The following is a 21,048-nucleotide window of genomic DNA, read 5'->3' on the forward strand; positions in this document are numbered from 1 at the left end:
TTATCAGTTTAATATATGCTAAATTAGAAATTTAAGTTATTTGTAGTATGTACTCATTTCTGCAGTTGAAATTTTCTTATACATTTGTAAATTATGCTTGTAATATTTGTAGTTATGATTATTGAGGGAATCTGTAGAACTTACTGCCACAGAAGTTTTAAGAACCATTTTAGAAGAATTATAGACTCTCTTTTCTAAGCTAAATTTATTTTAATTTGCTTTTGGCCTTTACATTTTCATGGGATTTTTTTCCCCTTCTAGTTCAGCATAAGGTTTAATCAAGCTACTTGTGGCATTTTTTTCTCAAGTGGTATTTCTGGAATTATGTGCCAGTGGTTTGAAAAATTGTGACGTTGATGAGAGGTGATTGGAATTTTTTTAAGTAGTCTCTAGGTCCAGTGTGGGGCATCAACTCACACCCTAAGATCAAGCATTGCATTCTCTACAGACTGAGCCCTCCAAGTGCCCTGAAATTGTTTTTATGTTAAGCAAAATGTGGTATTCTTGTTTTAAATTTTGTAGTAGTCTTACTTTTCTGTATATCTTTTCTTAGTATTTCATTTAAACTGTTAAATAAGTCCTAATATTAACTTTCATAACATTATTAAAAATTTGTCTACACATGCAAGATATTTAAACTGTAATAAAAATTAATCACAACTATAGAAATAATAATAATTCCCATTATATAAGTAAAATTTCCCTTTTTTCTCTGAGACGCAGTGTCTGGGATTATAAACGACTTGGTCGGTATAGTTCTTTTGCTTTGCAGAGATTGCGTTAGTTTTTTTCCAATGGTAATAAAGATTTTTTTAAATTTCCAATATCCTCTTTATATCATTGTGTCTACAGTTTAATAATCTGTAATCTGTGGAAAAGTTCTGCAAGTATATCAATTTTCTGTAACTAAAATTTAACCTGTAAATGTCATTCGCTTTAAGCATTTTCACATAAAACTTTCTAAATTATATTTTACATCTTTTTGCCTTTCTAATAAGTAAAAATGGTATAATTTAAGCTTTTTGTTGATTCTGTCATTATTATGAATAGCAAGCATTGTATCATAATATAGTAGCATTCTCTGGGATCTTTTGCCCCGTTGTATTTAGGACTTCAAATGCTTAAATGTTTGGAGATTTTTATTATTTATTTTCATTTTAAAAGTAATATAACCACAGTATGGAAAATTTTTTAAAAAGAAAAGAAACAAAGCCCATAATCTTAACCCTCTAATCTGCTGTTAGCATTTCATTGTTTCCTTCTGCCTTTTTCATTGAACAATTCTGACTTTATCTTATACATATGTTTTACTTATTTGTTATTGTTCTCTACATAGAACTTTCGATCAGTTTCTTCACTTCATAACTTGACCTGAGCCGAAGTTGGATGCTCATCTGATTGAGCCACCCAGGCACCACCTGGGATTATTTCTAATACAACAATAAATATATGGGTCAACATTCAACTGTTAGGTTTTTTATGCAGTCATTAAAAAGATGGCTGGGGCACCTGGGTGGCTCAGTCATTTGAGGATTCAGCTTCGGCTCGGGTCATAATCTCATTGTTAGTGAGTTTGAGCCTCACATCAGGCTCACTGCTGTCAGCACAGAGCACCACTTTGGACCCTCTGTCCCCCCTTCTCTCTGGCCCTCCTCTGCTCACTCGTGTGCGGTCTCTCTCTCAAACATAAACATTAAAGAATAAAAGAAAGAATCCCAGGATAAAATCTTTGAAAATAACACTTTTTTCCCTTTTTAGGATTCTTAGGATAGTCTAAGAGTGTAATTATGAGGTCAAAGGTTATTAAAATGCACATGGCTCTTGATACAGGTTGCAGAGTTGATTTCCCATAGGTTATATGCGTTTACTGTACCTTCAGTAATTTGTCATATCTTCAGCAGCATAGAGTGTTACTGTTAGAAAATTATCTTTGCTAATTAGTCTAAAATTTTTACTTCATTATATTTGATTACTAACAAGGTTCATTATTTTCCAGTGTTTGTTTACTGTTGTATTTTTTGAATTTTCTTTCATGTGTTGTCTCTTCTAAAATAGTTTTCCAGAGAAGTAATTAATATTATCTTGTTGCATCATCTAACTTTGTATTGCTCTAACATGGTAGGAGCAAATATTTTGTATTTGTTCAAATAACGTATGTGTTTATCTACCATACTTGTAATAGTGGTACCTCCTGGAAATGTGTAAGAGATCTTGTAGGTTCTTTGATGTTGACTGTCTTAGTCTTGGGAAGCCAGTATTACTTGAAAGCTAACAACATAGGATAAATCGCCACTATTCCTACATCTCTCACAGGTATAAATATGAATAAAACAAATATTATGAAGCATGTTTTTCCATTGATGGCAGCAGAGGCAGTGATTGCCATTGTTCAGAACCAAAATAGTATAATTTGGAATAGGCAAGGGAAGGGTAGAAGTAGATGAGTAAGGAATTCTGCTCTCTAGAAAGAGGATGCACACCTGAACCTGCAGCTGGCTTTATTCTTGGCTTTCTCCGTTTTCCTGCTCAGTTTATTCTCCCCCTATTTTGATATATTCATTATACTCAGTATCTCTCAGAGACTTCCGTGTCACCTCTCAAATTTACTCTGGTTGTTCATTCTAAGGAAACTGATTTCCACGATATTTATCAGCTTCACTATATGAACCCTACAGTTCCTAGAGAACCCCTAAAAAAGTTTAGTTCCTTCCACCTAAAAGAAATACATTTTGGGAATAGTTTGTTACAATGTAACATTTAATATATATAATCATGTAATTATATATGTATATATAATAGTTCTTTAATATTTATATTATAATTAAGCTCTTTTGGCTCCAAGGAAGAAAAACTCATACAGATTGTCTTAAGAGAAAGGGAGAGGCTTATTTTAAGTCATTTGTGGCAGTAGAAAACCATCAGGAAGCACGACAGCTCCCAAGAGTAGTTACTCTCACTCTGGTGGACCATGTAATCTTGCTCAGAGCTTCCCTCCTCCTCTCTGTGCTGTCCATTCTCCTTTCATCTTGCTTAGAATTTCTGCCCCTTTATAATTTTGTCTTGGCATGTGTCACATCATTGACATCTTACCTTCTTTGAGAACTGGCAGATGATCTTAGTACTTTCTGTTCATATTTCTGAGAAAGGAAATACCAGTTGATCAAGCTCACCATTTTGTGCCAGGATTTATCATATTCATCACCCAATCTTTGGTTTAATCAGTTGCATTTAGGAAATGCAGTCACAAAGTGTGAACCTTGCCATCAGACCCAACACTTAGGCATGGGCTATGGACTATCCAGTTCCCTTTAGAGAAAGGGTTTGAGGTTACTGGTAGGTATCTATCAGAAAATCAGTGTACTATGCAAAAGTGAAGGGAGAAAAGAACTTCATAATATAGAACTGAATGTTCTGGTTTTTTAATTTATTTTTTACAGTTTTTTTTGAGAGAGGGAGCAAGTGAATGAGGGGCATATGTGGGAGGATAGAGAGGGAGAAAAGCAGGGCTCACCCAAAGTTGGGCTCAAGCTCCCTCAATGTGGGACTCAGACTCACAAACTGTGAGATTATGACTCTCGCCAAAGTCAGATACTTAATGACTGAGCCACTCAGCTGCCCTAACTATGTTTTTAAAAGCTGAGGTTAGGGGCAGCTGGATGGCTCAGTCGATTAATCGTCCAGCTTCGGCTCAGGTCATGATCTCATGGTTCATGGGTTCGAGCCCCACATCAGGCTCTGTGTAACAGCTAGCTCAGAGCCTGAAGCCTGCTTTAGATTCTGTGTCTCCCTCTCTCTCTGACCCTCCCCTGCTCACACTGTCTCTCTCTGTCTCTCAAAAAAAAAAAAAAAACATTAAAAAAAAGCTGAGGTTAAATTCTTTCTTTTAATTCAGTTATAATGTTTCTGGGTCTTGATTTCCCCATTTTTCAAAATAAAAGGATTGGATAGATGTTGTCTAATGTTTTCATTCTGAAGATATTATGATAGCTATTCTCTAAGGACAGTTAAAGTTGGTGAATTCCAATTTCATGGGATATGGGGGGATGGATGGTAATTACGATGTGATATTCAGTTGGCCAGTAATTCAGTATCTCTATTTGCAAGAGGACAATAAGCATTTTAACCCAAGATTCACTTTTAAGGGTATATTTTTATAAACCGAACACTTTCTTAGTATGTATAGTAGTTTGGGATTATTCTTTATGTGTCTGATATAATCTCAGATTCCCTTACCAGTCATGTTTCTTTCTAGGTTTTTATATTCGTTAATTTGTTTATGTCTCAATCTTGGTTGAGTCTCACTGTCACAATAAGAGTAAAACAAACTTGAACACACAGATTATGTGCTACTGCTTTTTGTGCTAAATGGTTAGTCTCATAATACCATTTGTCATACATTTTTTCTTGCTATTTTTCTCCATTTGTCAACTATCTCTATGGAATTTCTTTTATGATATCCTTTTCCTGTCTCTTTTTCTCAGTCAACTAAACTTTTGCCCTTATAAAAATTTTACAGATTGATTACATTCATGTCTGATTTAATATTCAGCATTTGAGGGGGGTGCCTGGGTAACTTTGTCAGTTAAGTGTCCAGCTCTTGATATCAGTTCAAGTCATGATCTCACAGTTCGTGAGTTCAAGCCTTGCATCAGGCTCTGTGCTGACAGCACAGATCCTGCTTGGGATTCTTTCTCTCTCTCTGCCCCTCTCCTGCTTACACTCTCTCTGTCTCTCAAAATAAATAAATAAACTAAAAATATATATATTTAACACTTGATTTCTGATGCTTTTATTTGTTCTCCTTAATCCTTCAATATTTCTATTTTGATTTTTACTTCTTTAGACTCTCACCTCATTTAAGTGATTCAAACAGCCCATTTTGTTGTGTATTCCTTGATAATATAAAAATAGCTTCGGGCGCCTGGGTTAAGCCTCTGACCTCGGCTCAGGTCATGATCTCACATTTGCGGGTTCGAGCCCCACATCGGGGTCTGTGCTGACAGCTCAGAGCCTAGAGTCTGGTTCCAATTCTGTGTCTCCCTCTCTGCACCCCTCCTCATGCTCTTTCTCTGTATCAAAAATAAATAAAACATTAAAAAAAAAAAAACTTCATGTTTGGCTGGCCCAGTTAGTGGAGGTTGCCACTCTTGATCTCAGGGTTGTGAGTTCAAGAATCATGTTGGGTGTAAAGAGTACTTAAAAATAAAATCTTAAAAAAATAATAATGTCATATTCATCTTAATGGGTATCTGATGTACAAACTGCCATCAGTAGATCTGTTTTAATGATAATTTCAGTGGGAGGTGAAATAAGGAAATGAACACTGCCTCCTATTGCAGCAGTTTACATTCTCATTTAATCTTCTCTTCAACTCATATCATAGAAAACTCAACTGTGGCTGAAAGATGTAAGCTTTCCTAAAAAAGACAATGAGGAAGATTGGGATTTCAACCCTGGGATTTATGATTCTGGAACCCATGTTTCCTGAACTGTATCTTCCTGCTTACCAACAATAAATAGTGTAGGATAATAGTCAGCATAGGAACTAAAATGGTAAAAATTGATCTTTTTTCATAAATTGTTCTCCTGTCTCTGCCTTCCCACACTTGAAATCTAAGTGATATATGCCCCTGTTATGTGTGAGAAAGATTTCAATCTTTTCAAGCTAATGATAATCAGCCTACTAATCACTTTTCTCTTGTATTGGCTAATGTACTCTGACCTTTTTCCAATTCAGCCCTTGCCAGTGAGCATAGTGCTATGTTCCTTTTCCTGTTTACACTAGAAAATATGAAATATTGAGTCAACTCATTACACTATAACAATCAAGGATAGTTGTGGATATGAATGAGAAATTCCTAGGGACCTGTCACTTGAGAACTTTATGAGCAATCTAACCACAGTGAAACAGTATACTTGCAGTTAACCAAAATAATCTGTAATGGTTGTCCTAATGTGCTCTATCTAATTTTTCTAAAATATACCAGCTTAGATTTCTATCAACTGTACAGTCAATGTGTCACTTTATAAACACATAAAGTAGGGGCACTTGGGTGGCTCAGTCAGTTAAGCATCTGACTCTGAAAAGGGGAGAGGGGTGAAGGGAGAAAGAAAGAATCTTTCTTTTTAATATAGTTTATTGTCAAGTTGGTTTCTATAAAACATCCAGTGCACATCCCCACAATTGCCCTTCTCCATGCGCAACACCCCCTTTTCTTTTTCCCCCTCCCCCTTCAGCCCTCAGTTTGTTTTCAGTATTCAAGAGTCTCTCATGATTTGCCTCGGTTCCTCTCCCTGCTATTTCCCCCCCTCCACTCCCCCCTGGTCCTTTGTTAAGTTTCTCCTGTTACACTTATGAGTGAAAACATATGGTATCTGTCCTTCTCTGCCTGACTTATTTCACTTATTTCACACCCTCGAGTTCCATCCACATTGTCATGAATGGCCAGATTTCATTCTTTTTCATTGCCATGTAGTATTCCACTGTATATATAAACATATATATATATATATATATTATCTTCTTGATCCAGTCATCACTTGATGGACATTTAGGCTCTTACCGTGATTTGGCTATTGTTGAAAGTGCCGCTATGAACATTGGGGTAAAATACCTAGGAATAAACCTAACCAAAAATGTAAAAAGATCTGTACAATGAAAACTATTGAAAACTTACGAAGGAAATTGAAGAAGACACAAAGAAATGGAAAAACATTCCATGCTCATGGATCAGAAGAATAAACATTGTCAAAATGTCATTATTACCTAAAACAATCTACACATTCAATGCAGTCCCAATCAAAATTGCACTAGCATTCTTCTCAAAGCTAGAACAAACTACCCTAAAATTCGTATGGAACCACAAAAAGACCCTAAATAGCCAAAGTTATATTGAAGAAGAAAACCAAAATGGGAGGCATCACAGTCCCAGACTTTAGCCTCTACTACAAAGCTGTCATCATCAAGACAGTATAATATTGGCACAAAAACAGTCACATAGACCAATGGAATAGAATAGAGAACCCAGAAGTGGACCCACAAATGTATGGACAACTCATCTTTGACAAAGCAGGAAAGAGTATCCAGTGGGAAAAAGACAGACTCTTCAACAGATGGTGCTGGGAGAGCTGGACAGCAACATGTAAAAGAGAAAGAGAGAATCTTAAGCAGATGCCCTGCTCTGCTTGGAGCCTGATCCACGGCTCATTCCTGTGATGCTGGGATCATGACGTGAGCCAGAATCAAGAGTCACATGCTCAACTGACTAAGCCACCCAGTCACCCCGAGCAATGTTGTTTTAAAACAGGCTACTCTTTTAATTATACTTATATATTTGTGAACCATGAATTAAATAAATAGTTTGGAGTGGAAGAAACATTGGAATAAGAATAGGAAGGTCTGCATTCCAAACCCAAGTCTTTTTGTGGGGGTGGGTTAAACAGTGGCAAAATTTATTCTTATTTCTTTTTCACTTATTTATTTAAAAAAATTATCTAGGGGCACCTGGGCATTTTAGTCATTTACGTGTCCAACTCTTGGTTTTGGCTCATGTCATGATCCCACAGGTATGAGATTGAGCCCTGCATCAGGTTCTGTTCTGTGCTATTAGTGCAGAGCCTGCTTGGGATTTTCTCTCCCTTTCTGTCTCTCCCCTACTCATACAATCACTCTCGCTCTCTCTCAAAATAAATAAACTTAAAAAACATTTTTAGCTTTACTGAGATAAAATTGCCATATGGCATTGCAAAAATTTATGATGTACACATAATGATTTGATATATGAATATATATATGATGCAGTGATTACCGCAGTAAGGTTAGGTAACATATCCATTATCTCACATGGTTGCAATTTATTATTATTATTGTTAATATTATTAGGTGAGAGCTTTTAAGATTTACTCTCAGCAACTTTCAAATATAATAATACAGTATTGTTAACTTTAATCACATGGTATACATTACATCCCAGAACTTGATCAGCTTTTAGCTGGAAGTTTGTATCCTTTGACTGTCTTCATTCATTTCCCCCCCTCCCCCTTTTACTTCTGATAACCACCAATCTGCTCTTTGTATCTATGAGTTTTGTGGTTTTTTAAATTTCTCATATATACATATACACATTTTATGTATATATATGTATATATGTACAGTTGACCTTTGAGTAACATGGAAGTTAGTGGTGCTGACCACTGTGCAGTTGCAAATCCACATGCAATTTTTGACTCTCCCAAAATTTAATTACTAATTGCCAGCTATTGACCAGAAGCCTTACCGATAACATAAAAAGTTTATTTCACATATATTTTATGTTATATATTTTATTATTACAATAAAGTAAGCTAGAGAAAAGAAAACATTAGTGAAAAATACAGTATTTGTATAAAAAAATTTTTTGCATCTAAGTGGACCCATGCAGTTCAAACCCAACACGTTGTTCAAGGGTCAACTATATATCACATTTTCTTTATCCATTTGTCTGTTGATGGGTGCAAATTTATTTCAATTTCTTGGCTATTATAAATAGTGCTGCAGTGACTTTGAGGGCACAGATAACTCTTCAACATAATGATTTTATTTCCTTTTGCTAAATACCCCAAAGTGGAATTGCTAGATCATATGATAGTTCTATTATTTTTAAGTTTTTGAGGAGCCTCCATCCTGTTTTTCCATAGTGGCTGCACCAATTTACCTTCCCATAAACATGAGTTCCCTTTTCTCCACATCCTTGCCAGCACTTGTTTTCTCTTTTCTTGTTTAATTGCTTTTCTAACAGTTGAGAGGTGTTAATGTTATTGTGGTTTTGGTTTGCATTTACCTGATGATTAGTGATATTGGGCATCTTTTCAAGTACCTGTTGGCCATCTGAATATCTTCTTTGGAAACCTGTTTATTCAGCTTCTTTGCCCATTTTTAAAAATCAAATCATTTAGGTTCTTTGCTACTAAGATGTATGAATTTCTTATATATTTTGGATATTAATTCCTTACCAGATACATGGTTTGCAAAACTTTCCCCCATTCTGTAGATGGCCTTTTCATTTTGATGATGGTCTCTTTGTGCAGAAACTGTTTAATTTGATGTAATCCCACTGTTTGTTTTAAGTTCTGGTGCCTGTGCTTTTGGTGTCATACCAATGAAATCACTGCCAAGACCAATGTCAAGGAGCTTTAAACCCTGTTTTATTCTAGGAGATTTTTGGTTTCAGGTCTTATGTTGAGGTCTATCTTTTAATCCTTTTTGAGTTAATTTTTCAAGGGTCCAGTTTCATTCTTTGGCATGGAAATACCCAGTTTTCCCAACACAGTTCATTGAAGAGACTGTCTTTACCTCATTGAGTATTCTTGGCCACCTTGACAACCATTAGTTGACTGTACTTGCATGAGTTTGTTTCTGGGCTCTCAGTTCTGTTCCAAAAGTTGATGCATCCGTTTTTATGCCAGTTCCATACTGTTTTGATTGCTGTAGCTTGTTAGTATACTTCAAAATCAGGAAATATGGTAATTTTAGATATGTTCTTTCTTAGGATTGCTTTGGGTATTCAGAGTCTTTAGTGATTCAATATAAATTTTAGGATTCATTTTTCTTTTTCTGTAAAAAATGCCATTAGAATCTTGATAGGGATTACATTATCTCTGGATAACTTTGGGTAGTATAACATTTTAATATTAATCCTTCCAACCCATGAACATAGGCTATCTCTCCATTTGTTTGTGTCTTCTTCAAATTCTTTTATCAATGTCTTACAGTTTTTGGTGTGCAGATCTTTCACCTCCTTGTTTAATTTTATTCCCACTTATTTTTTTTTTGATGTTGTATATGGAATTGGAATTGTTTATTTCTTCTTCCAGATAACTTAGTCTTAATGTATAGAAATGCAACTGGTTTTTGTGTGTTCCTTTTGTATCCTGCAACTTTACTAAATTAACTTTTTGGTGGAATCTGTAGGATTTTCTATGTATAAGATCATGTCATCTGTGAATAGAGACATGTCTGTTTTACTTCTTCCACTCTGATTTGGATGCCTTTTATTTCTTTTTTTGTTGCCTGATTGCTTTGGCTAGAACTTCCAGTACTTTGTTGAATAGGAGTGGTGAAAATGGGCACGTTTATTTTGTTCCTAATTTTCGAGGAAAGGCTTTCAACCTTTCACCATCGAGTGTGATGTTACCTATGGGTTTGTCATATATGGTCTGTATTACATTGAAGTATGTTCTTTCTTTCCCAAATTTATTGAGAGTTATCATGAATGGAAATAGAATTTTGTTAAATGTTTTCTCCACATCTCTTGAGACCATATGATTTGTATCTTTTGTTCTATTAATATATCACATTGAATGATTTGTGTATGTTGAATTGTCCTTGCATCCCAGGGGCTAATCCCACTCGATCATGGTGTATGATTAATATGCTCTTGAATCCATTATGCCAATAATTTGTTGAGAATATTTGCTTTTATATTCATCAGAGATAATGGCCGGTAGTTTTTTTCTAGTGACCTTATATGACTTCACTATCAGCGAAATGCTGGCCTTGTACAATGAGTTTGGAAGTGTTCCCCTCTCTTTATTTTTTTGTAAGAGTTTGAGAAGAATTGATATTAATTTTTCTTTAAGTGTTTGGTAGAATTCATTAGTGAAACCGTTTGGCCCTAAGCTTTTCTTTATTAGGATTTAACTTGATTCAGGGTCCTTATTATTCGTCTCTCCAGAGTTTCTTTTTTCATGATTTAATTTTGGTAGGTTATGTTTCTAGAATTTATCCATTTCTTCTAGGTTGACCAATTTGTTGGTGTATAATTGTTCATAGTAGTCTTTTATGACCTGTTGTATTCCTGTAATATCAGTTGTAATAACTCCTCTTTTATTTGTAATTTTATTTATTTGGTTCCTCTTTTTTTTCTTAGTCTCGGTAGGGGTTTGTCAACTTTATCTTTCCATAGAATCAGCTCTTAGTTTTGTTGATCTTTTCTATTTTCTTAATATCTATTCCATTTATTTGTACTATAATCTTTATTATTATTTCTTTCCTTTTTCTAAGTTTGGTCCCACTTTGTTCTCTTTGTAGTTACTTGAAGTGTAAAGTTAGGTTGTTTGGTATATTTCTTTTTTTGATATATGTATGTGCCTATATCTGTAAACTTTCCTCTTAGAACTGCTTTTGCTGCGTTCTATAACTTTCGGTATGTTGGATTTACCTTTTCATTTGTTGTAAGATATTTTTTATTTCCCCTTTGCTTTCTTCTTTGATTCATTGGTTGTTGAGGAGTGTGTTAATTTCCATGTACTTGTGCATTTTCCATCTTTCTTCCTGTTACTGATTTCTAGTTTTACCATTGTAATCAGAAAAGATACTTGATATTTCTATTTTCAATTTGTTGAAACTTATTTCATTGTCTAACATAGGATCTATTGTATAAAGTGTTACGTGTGCTCTTGAGAAGAATATGTATTCTGTCTCTGTTGGATGGAGTGTTTGTTAGGTCCATTTGCTTTATAGTGTTGTTCAGGTTCACTGCTTCCTTATTGATTTTTCTGTCTGGATGATCTATCCATTGTTGAGAGTGGGATATTACAGTTCCTCAACTATTATTATATTGCTATTTATTTCTCCTTTTAGTTCTGTTAATATTTATATTATATATTAGGTGATTTGATAGTAGATGCATAAATACAATTAATATATAAACTCTTAATGGATTGACTTTTATTATTAATATAATGAACTTATTTTTTTAGAGCATTTTTAGTTTAAAATCTATTGTGTTGGGGTGCCTGGGTGGCTCAGTCAGTTAAGCATCTGCTTCTTGGTTTTGGCTCAGGTCATGATCTCATGGTTTCATGAGTTTGAGCCCTGTATCTGGCTCTGTGCTAATAGTGTAGAGCCTGCTTGGGATTCTCATTCTCTGCCCCTCTCCCTCCCTCCCTCCCTTCCTCCCTCTCTCTCTCTCTCTCTCTCTCTCTCAAAAATAATAAGCATTTTTTAAAAATGAAAAGTTTAAACTCTTTGGAGCACCTGGCTGGCTTGGTTGGAAGAGCATGCAACTGTTCATCTCAGGGTCATGAGCTCGAGCCCCATGTTGGGTGTAAAGATTACTTAAATAAGGAAGGAAGGAGAAAGAAAGAAAAGTTTAAACTCTGAAAAGGAAGGTGTAGTTATCACACTTGCACTGAAGAAGGTAGTCACTAATCAAGAAAGCTATTGAATTTTTGGTGATGCTTGGTATAGAGAGGAAAAGAGAAATCTACCCAGGAATTCTGTTAATGTTTAGTCACATGTTCATGAAAGTGGCAGAATGAGAATAATACAACAGACAGCATGGATCAGTGCACAGGCTCTGGAGTCAGGTGCATCTGGGCTTAGGTCCTGCCTTTGTCCATTGTGACCTCTGTGACCTTGAACACTTCACTTAAGCCTGTTCTTCTGTAAAATAGAGATAATAATAGTCCCTACTCATGGAATTAAATGAGATCGTGCATTTAAAGCACTTAGTATAATAACTGGCACATAGAAGTGCTCCATAAATGATAACAGGGTTGCTGTTGTTGCTAGTTACAGTCCAGACTTTGAAAATACACAGATTTGGTTTTGGATGCCCGATCTGTCACATACTGGCCAAGCAAGTACTTAACCTCTCCCAACCTCAGTTAATATAAAATGGAGTTAATATCTACCTCATAGTACTGTTGTGAATACTAAATGAGCAGAAGTCTCTAGGAAGTACCTGGTTGTGGATTGGATTGGGTTTTGAGATCAAGTTTTCCTTATTATCACCTGCTTATTGTGATACTAGACTGCTTTTTTTTTTTTTAATATATGTAAAATTTAGCATTTGGGTCACTTGTCTAGTCTTGAAAGTTCTTGAAAGGGCACTCTAAGAGTATATTTAAGTTTTCCTTAGTGTACCCATTTTACATTTTCCTTTGTTTTTCTTGATAATCTTTTCAATTTTTAGATGACAATAAATTGTGCCTGAGGATTATAATTTTAACTTGTTTTTTTAAGATTTTTAAAAATTTATTTATTTTTGAGAGACAGAGAGAACTTAAGCAGGGGAGGGGCAGAGAGAGAGAGGGAGACACAGAATTCACAGCAGGCTCCAGGCTCTGAGCTGTGACCACAGAGCCTGACATGGTGCTCAGACTCACAAACTGCAAGTTCATGACCTGAGCTGAAGTCAGACGCTTAATCTGCTGAGCCACCTAGATGCCCCTAAAAAGTTTTTCAGTGTTTATTTATTTTTGAGAGAGACAGAGTGCAAGTGGGGGAGGGGTAGAGAGAGAAGGAGACACAGAATCTGAAACAGGCTGCAGGCTCTGAACTGTCAGCGCAGAGCCCAACATGGGGCTCAAACTTAGGAACCGTGAGATCATGACCTGAGCTGAAGTCGGACACAACTGGCTAAGGCACCCAGGTGCCCCAATATAATTTTATCTTCTTAGCATAATTCTTCTGAGTGGTCAACTAGATCATTGACCCTAATCAATCAGTCATGGATGATTTAAAACCAGCTCTGTGCGTAGCACCTTGCAACACTAGAGAGTCCATAAGCTGTGGTCCTTACCCTTTCATCTGTTTGAGCTCCTTTCTAGTAGCTTGGGCTGAGCAATTGGGTTTTGCTTTTTCCGCTTTTCTTTCTTGAGCTTTATAATCTTTGATTACTTTATAAATCTCTTAAAGGACTTTCTAGTTTCACTGATAGCTATAATTTAACAAACCTATTGACATTTTGATTCTTTGACATTTAAAAGCCTCATTTTTAAGTTATTAATAATCAGCTGCCTTTAGACTTTATCTTTTTTCCTTTCATACCTGAACTTTGATTCAATTTCTCATAAAAGTTTTATTAAGTAATTTTAAAAGAAATAGGAGGATCTTTTTAGCCTTTTGGATATCTCTGATTTTTTCTCTTCCTTGTTCGTCATAGCATCTTTTTGTAAAAAAGCCAGTATAAGAGACATTTTCTTTGGAAGTCTACATCTTAAGCTGTATTTTGCTTTATCTGTTGGTCAAATGAAGATAATACATGCCAACTAGTTCCCATAAAGGGTTGTAAAGATTATAGATTTAGAATGTTTTGAACACATGTGCTCCGTACTATCAAAATATCTCATTTTTATTGTATGTTCATAATATATATACTGCTGTATTTACTGTTTTGTTTATTTTACAATAGTGAAAGAGGATTTTTTTAGATTTATTTTGAGTGAGAGAGTGTGGGGGAGGAGGAAAGAGAGAGGGAGAAAGAATCCCAAGCACTTTCCAGGATGTCATTGTGGAGCCCATCGCAGGGCTCAATCCCAGGAACTGTTGAGATCATGACCTGAGCCAAAACCAAGAGTCGATGCTTTAACTGAGCAACCCCAGTGTCCCAGTAAAATATGTCTCTTACCTGACTACAGAGGTATCAAATACATGTCATTCTTTTAGAATATAAATGGCTCTATTTATGGTTAGTTTCCTAGTTTACAGAAATTGATGTTTCTTTTAGAAAAGCAGTATATCAGGGGCTTAGAGACAGGACTCTAGAGCTAGATTAGTTGGGTTTGAATGAGGGATTCATTTATTATATAAGTAACCTCAGGCAAGTAGCTTCTCTGTGCCTCAGTTTACTGATCTGCAAAATATAGGTAATATTAATACATGATAAAGTCCTGAGGAATAAATTAGTTGGCATATGTAAATGTTTACAACACTGCCTAGTACTCCAAAACATTAGTGATTGCTATTATTGACAAAATAGTGGATGTATTTATGCCTTTAATATTTAACCAGAATTTTGGTAGTATTTTGGCTCTCTGTGAAATATGGCAGACTTTCCCCTAACCAACTGGAACTCCATTTTAAATGCAGATTGGACAGTTAGGTCTTTTGCGGCTCCTGCCCCTTCCAGGGATTTCCCAAATAGCAGTTCGATGCATTTTATACATAAACCATTTTTGTTCTGAAAATATGCTTACTGTGAAAATAAACATAATACTGGACACCACATGGTTAACCTCTCCTTCCTCATTTCTGCTTTCTGGAAGAGTAATTCTTTTCCATATTTCTATTTGATTTTGTCATCTATTAATTTATAACCCCCTTCCTGAGCTTTCTATGAGCCTCAGGATGAATTACAACTCTTACAGCTCCTGCCTTCCTCTCACTTTTACTTTGTGGTAATTCATGTTAGATTCTCAGGTAAAAAGTCACTTCTTCAAGGAAGTTCTTTCCTGACCTCTGAACTGTGTCAGCTTAATGTCCCCACAGCTCCTGTACGTTTTCTACTATAGTGCTGCTGTCTTGGGGGTAGGAGGTTCTAGAATTTGGGAGGTACTTTTGGTATTTAGTGGGCAGGACTGAGAGATTCTAGATGTTCACCATTAAAGAATTGTGTTAAGTTCTAAATGACTTGTGAATACTCCACTACAAGGTCACATAGGAGAAAAATATATCAGCTGAGAGCCTCACATAATTTTACATATATGCACACGGAATTTTTTTGCAGGATTTTAATTAAATGTTTGAGTTTTCTTGGAATAAAACTACTGTACTAGTGAAGGAAGAGTATACCTTGTTTGGAGTGTTTCACCATTTTGAGAAATCATATCAATATTAGCAACATTTACCACATTCATAGTAATTCACCATGTAGGTGGAAATATCTGGCTACTCAGTAAATTTTTTTTTAATGTAATTGAAATTTAAGGTAAAGCTCTGAACCAAAGGGAGTTAAAGCACTTTTCTCTTTCTTGGCAGAATATATTTGTGTTACTCTTTCTTCGTATTGTACTTTATTCATATGCTTCATTTATAGACTGCACATCTGTCTGTCTCATTAAATGAGAGCTTAGTGGGGGCAAGAACAAACTTTTACTTTTGAATCTTCATTGCTCATTGAGCACATGGTAGTTGTTCAGCTTAATATTCAGTTGAATTAATGGCAACAGCAATACAGTTAATTCAACAAATATTTATTGAATCAGACTCTGCTAGGGAAAGAGGGCAAAAGACACTGTCCCTCTTCTCTTTGAAAACATTTTTTTAATGTTTTATTTATTTTTGACACAGAGAGAGGCAGAGCATGAGAGGGGGAGGGGCAGAGAGAGAAGGAGACACAGAACCGGAAGCAGGCTCCAGGCTCTGAGCTAGCTGTCAGCACAGAAGCTGATGCGGACTCGAACCCACAAACGTGAAATCTGACCTGAGTTGAAGCCGGAGGCTTAACCGACTGAGCCACCCAGGCGCCCATTGTCTCTCTTCTCAAGGAACACACAGTTACTGCTAAGACAGACCTGGAAATAATTATAATATGACAGTTTCTGAAATGGAGATAGCTATAAACTTTGGATCTGTAATGAAAAAAAAAAACACTTAAGTCTTGTGGGGAGGTCCTAGAATAATATCATGAAAGAGAAATAGTATCCAGTATCAAGCATAGTGCCAAGGAAGATGCTCAGTAAATATTTAGAAATTGAATAGATGAACATAGCTCTGAAGAATGAGAAGGAGATTTCCCAAATGGCCAGATGTAAAAAGGACGTTCTACTCAGGAAATCCCTATTCAAAGGCTCAGAGGTATGAGAAGCTAGGTTGATATTGGTGGAGCATAAAGTTTGAGGTTAAGTCATAAGAGATAAAGCTGTCCCTAGAGGTGATGGACCAGATCATGAGACCAGATCCATGAAAAAGAAGTTAGATTTTATTTTGCAGGCAGTAGAAAACCATTGGTGTGACAGTTAAAACTACTATATTTCAAATCATACCATATGTCAGGCAGGTACATATAATCATATTACAAAGTTGATATATTCTCATTTTAGAGTTGAGAAACTAAAGCTCAGATTAATTAACTTGTCCAGGTTTTTCCGGCTACTAAATGGAAGAACTGGATTTAAACTTAGGTTGGTTGAGTCCAGGCCTCCCATCTGCTTTTTGAACTATAATTTACAGCTCCAGCAGGGAAGAAACTAGATTTATTTTTACTTTTTTATTTTTATTTAGTTATTTTTTTTAATGTTTATTTATTATTGAGATAGAAACAGAGCATCAGTAGGGGAGGGGCAGAGAGAGAGGGAGATACAGAATATGAAACAGGCTCCAGGCTCTGAGCTGTCCGCACAGAGCCTGATGCAGGGCTTGAAACCAAGAACCATGAGATGGTGACCTAAGCCGAAGTCAGAAGCTTAACTGACGGAGCCACCCAGGTGCCCCTATTTTTATTTTTTTAAACCAGTCTCTTTACCTCACATGATTCTCAACTCTAGCAGATTCAAATTATGTACATTTAAGTTCTTAATAGTTGGGACCCTAGTTTTCTGAAGGCCCCAAATAGTATCTTACAGTAACTTAGTATTCTTAGTAGCTTTGTGTTCTGGTCCATCTTTTCCCTAGCTAGTTCAGATAACTGTCTTGGCTAATGAAATGCCTTTGGTTAGTGGTGGGGGGATGGTTTCACCATGGAATGTTGTGGACTAATCAGCATGGTTTGCATACTCTAAAAGAGAAACATTGGAAGTATGACTTCCCTTTTTTGAAACATTTAGATCTCAGTCTTCAACATGCAAATAGAATAGTAGTTACTTCAGGAAAATCCAGTGTTAATCTTGATATTGTTTATTATAGATGTAGTTTACTATTTCAATAAATGATTTCTGCCTCAGAATCCCGGTGTCCTTGGTTAGCTTAGAGTACTTCAGAAGTTACCTCAATAACCCTAAGGTCCCTCTGGCTACCCTAGCAGAAGACTCTACCTAATTTTAATGGCTACTAAAATGTGGTAAGTTCTGGAGATAGAGGTGGTGATTGTTGCACAACAATGAGAATGTACTTATTGCCATTAAACTGTACACTGCAAACTGTACACAAAATGGTTAAAATGCTACACTTTATGTTATGTGTATATTTTACCACAGTAAGAAAAGTGTGGTACAGAAGTTCAAAATACTTTTTTCCAATAATTTGAGTAAGGCATGAGGGAACAGTTTATCTTCATTATACCTATCCCATCATCATAGGTGGATTAAATTAAATGTTCTAAATACTAAACTGTTTGAAAAGAAAAAGAGTTCTACTTTTTTGGGTGCAGGGATAAAGACGGAAGCATGATATGATCTAACGGGGTTCTCACCCTAAGGATGGATGTGATGAAGATGCCTTTCTGACCTGGCTGCTATTGGCCCAGACTTCACTTTATTCAAAAGGGCAGCTAGAGTTAAGTAGGCTATCCAGATGTCACCTCCACTGCTGAGATGTGTATGGTTGCAGTTCCAATTTATAACGAAAGTCCAGATTTTTAGGTTCCCTCTCTTTATGTTCCTGCCCCCTACCCTAGTATCAGTAGCAATTAAGTTTTCACCCATTAGATTCACAAAAATGAAAAGAATGTCCTGGTGGAGATATGGGAAACATTCACATTCTCTATGAGTGTGAATTGCATAACTGTTTTTAGAAAGTAATGTGGTAATAACTGTTAGAAATTTTTAAATGTGCATACTTTTGGCCTAATAATCCCACTAGGGGTGCCCCTACTGTGTAGACACGTTAGTACAAGAATGTTTTTTTTGTGTGTTGTTGGGGAAAAAAGAAGCATCCTGGAAGCCAATCAAGGAGGGGTTGAGCAAATTATGTTCTATTTATTCTAAAGACCTATGTGCATCCATTAAGAAGTGACTTAAATCTGTATGTATTGGCCTGGGATGATGGTATATTATGTGTTTAAAAGTTGTAGCGTTAATAGAGTGTAGTATGTAGTATACTTTCAAAACAAAACCGGAGCTTTTTGTATGTTTGAGAATACAGAAAGGTGTAGCAGGATTAGATTTAAAACTGATTCTGTCATGGACATAAGCTTGGAGGCAGGATTGAATTAACTTTATGTGTACAACCATATTGTTTGATTTCTCATAATTTTTGTAATTTTTAACAAGTTTCTGAAGTAAGAAGAGGGAAGGAGATATCTGTATGATAGAAATTATAATAGGAATTACTTTGGATGACTGGGGATGGGTACAATGGAAACCTTGGTACTGGTAATGATCATAATATATTTTAATGTGGGCATTGGTTACACGGGCATCTTCAGTTTGTTCCACTCCATTTAGTTGTATGCCTATGATGTGTATAGGTTACGTGTATTTGAAAGTGTATTAAAATGACGGCACAGCAGTGCAAGGGAGTACTATGATGTTTTTTAAAACTACTTCCAATAAATATATAATGATATATGAAGTTGTGCAAGAAACAGCAGTCCCATTATTATAAAATATAATGTACACATAAGCACACAGAATGAAGACTGGAATAAAAACACTTATAATATTAATAGATAAGTTTAGATGATCATTGTTTTCTGGGGGAGGAGGGTTGTTTGTTTTAAGTAAGAACAGTGTTTTGCACTGTGTCATTTAGGAAGTCCATAGGAGATAGTGAGCAAAACACATTACAGGATATTAACCAGAAAATAAGGGTGAAGAAGAGGAAAGGTTTAATAAGGCAGGAAAAAAAGCAAGAAGGAAAAAAAAACAATGCTAACAAGAGAGACCTATGGTAAGGTCAGGTAATTTTAACCCCTGCTAGGAAGGGGACTCTACAAGTAAGGGACTAATTGCAACTGTCAAACCATCACGTAGTAGGAAAGTCTTATGAAAAATTCTTTCAGCATACTGTTTGATTTTTTCAAATAATTCATGTTTGATAGGTAAGTTTTGTTTTTGTTTAAGCATTTATGTTTAATGAAACTGTGTCACTCATATAATAGTTTCAACTGATTGTAGCAGATGCATCTCTTAGTAACTGAAGAAACCTAAACTCCATCCAGTCTTCGCTAATTAACTGGGATAATTTGCTCAGATCTTTCTGATCCATAATTGGCACAAGGGGTCAAATAATACTCCCCAGGTTGGCTAGAGAATCAAATGAGAAAATGTATGTGAGAACACTTTAATAAAATTAAAACACCACTTATAAAATTTTGTTTTTCCTTCATCCTAACCAAAGCCCTTATATGTGAAATGTGGTTATTTCAGATGGAGTTTATTTCACTTGAGTTCAAAACTTTAAGATTATAAAAGAATGCAGTTTTTTCAACCATGTTGTGCAAAGGTAAATGCAATATTTAGTGTTTATCAAGGTGTGGGTTGTGATTGCAATACATTTTTAATATTTTAGACTAAATATTAGTGCCAGGTATATCAAATTGAAATATAAACATTTTTATTTGTTCTAAGTATTGTTAAATTGTCAGGGGAATTACCAGACTTTTCCCTCTATTTCTGTCATTCTTCATTATTCACCACGTTAATTTAAAATAACTAATACCCCCAATCAGGTCTCTTAAGGTGCTTCTCAGGGGTTTTGATAAAGACTCGACTTCTGATTAGTTCTTAAATCAGTAATAATCTGTATGGAACTCAAGTTGGGTTGGGTTGGGTTGGAGAAAACTGCGTGGCACTAGGACCCAGGGGGCTCCCGTGAGCGGATCTAGGGGCCAGATTGCAAATTCGCGGTGACTCAGTCTGGTCGGCTTCTTGCGCTCGGCGGCCGCGGCGGCAGCAGTAGCAGCAGCAGCAGCAGCAGCAGCAGCAGCAGACGTTGGCGGCCGAGCTGCTAGGATCAGTCCCCCCCGGACTTCGCCGTCCGAGACTTCTTTCGGGACACCCCAAGCAGGTCCGAGGCGTCTGGAGAGCAAAGGGGTCGTTCTGGTGGGGAAAAGGGGTTGCTCGGCGCGGGAAGCCCTCGGGCCTGTGCACGGGGAGTAACATTTGCTCCGTCTCTTCCTGTGTCTGGCTTTATTTGCAGCAAACCAAGATGGAGTATGAGTGGAAACCTGACGAGCAAGGGCTTCAGCAAATCCTGCAGCTGCTGAAGGAGTCCCAGTCCCCAGACACCACCATCCAGAGAACCGTGCAACAAGTATCCTTTCCGAGGCCTTGCCGCCGCCCGCGCAGCTCGCCCGGCGTGGGGCCCGCTCCCGACGGCCGGGTGGCTCCTGCCGCCCCTCCCCCTCCTCCCGCTCCCCGGATCCCTCCGCCCTCCGTCCGCCCGCCCGCCCGCGGGGAGAGGCC

General features: G+C 36.5%; 1 protein-coding gene across 3 annotated transcripts in view; it reads left to right on the forward strand.

Moving 5' to 3' along the window:
* TNPO1 (transportin 1) overlaps positions 1 to 21,048 on the forward strand; it is a 91,433-nt gene that overhangs the window by 15,411 nt on the left and 54,974 nt on the right. For 2 of the 3 annotated variants that reach the window (XM_029942420.1, XM_029942422.1), the window contains exon 2: positions 20,783 to 20,896. In XM_029942420.1, coding sequence (XP_029798280.1) covers positions 20,783 to 20,896 — 114 coding nt within the window. Of the gene's footprint in view, positions 1 to 20,467; positions 20,651 to 20,782; positions 20,897 to 21,048 lie in introns of those variants that run through there. The other variant, XM_029942421.1, reaches the window with a different exon arrangement.

The sequence above is a fragment of the Suricata suricatta genome, chromosome 6, assembly GCF_006229205.1.
Source record: "Suricata suricatta isolate VVHF042 chromosome 6, meerkat_22Aug2017_6uvM2_HiC, whole genome shotgun sequence".
Classification (NCBI taxonomy): Eukaryota; Metazoa; Chordata; class Mammalia; order Carnivora; family Herpestidae; genus Suricata; species Suricata suricatta.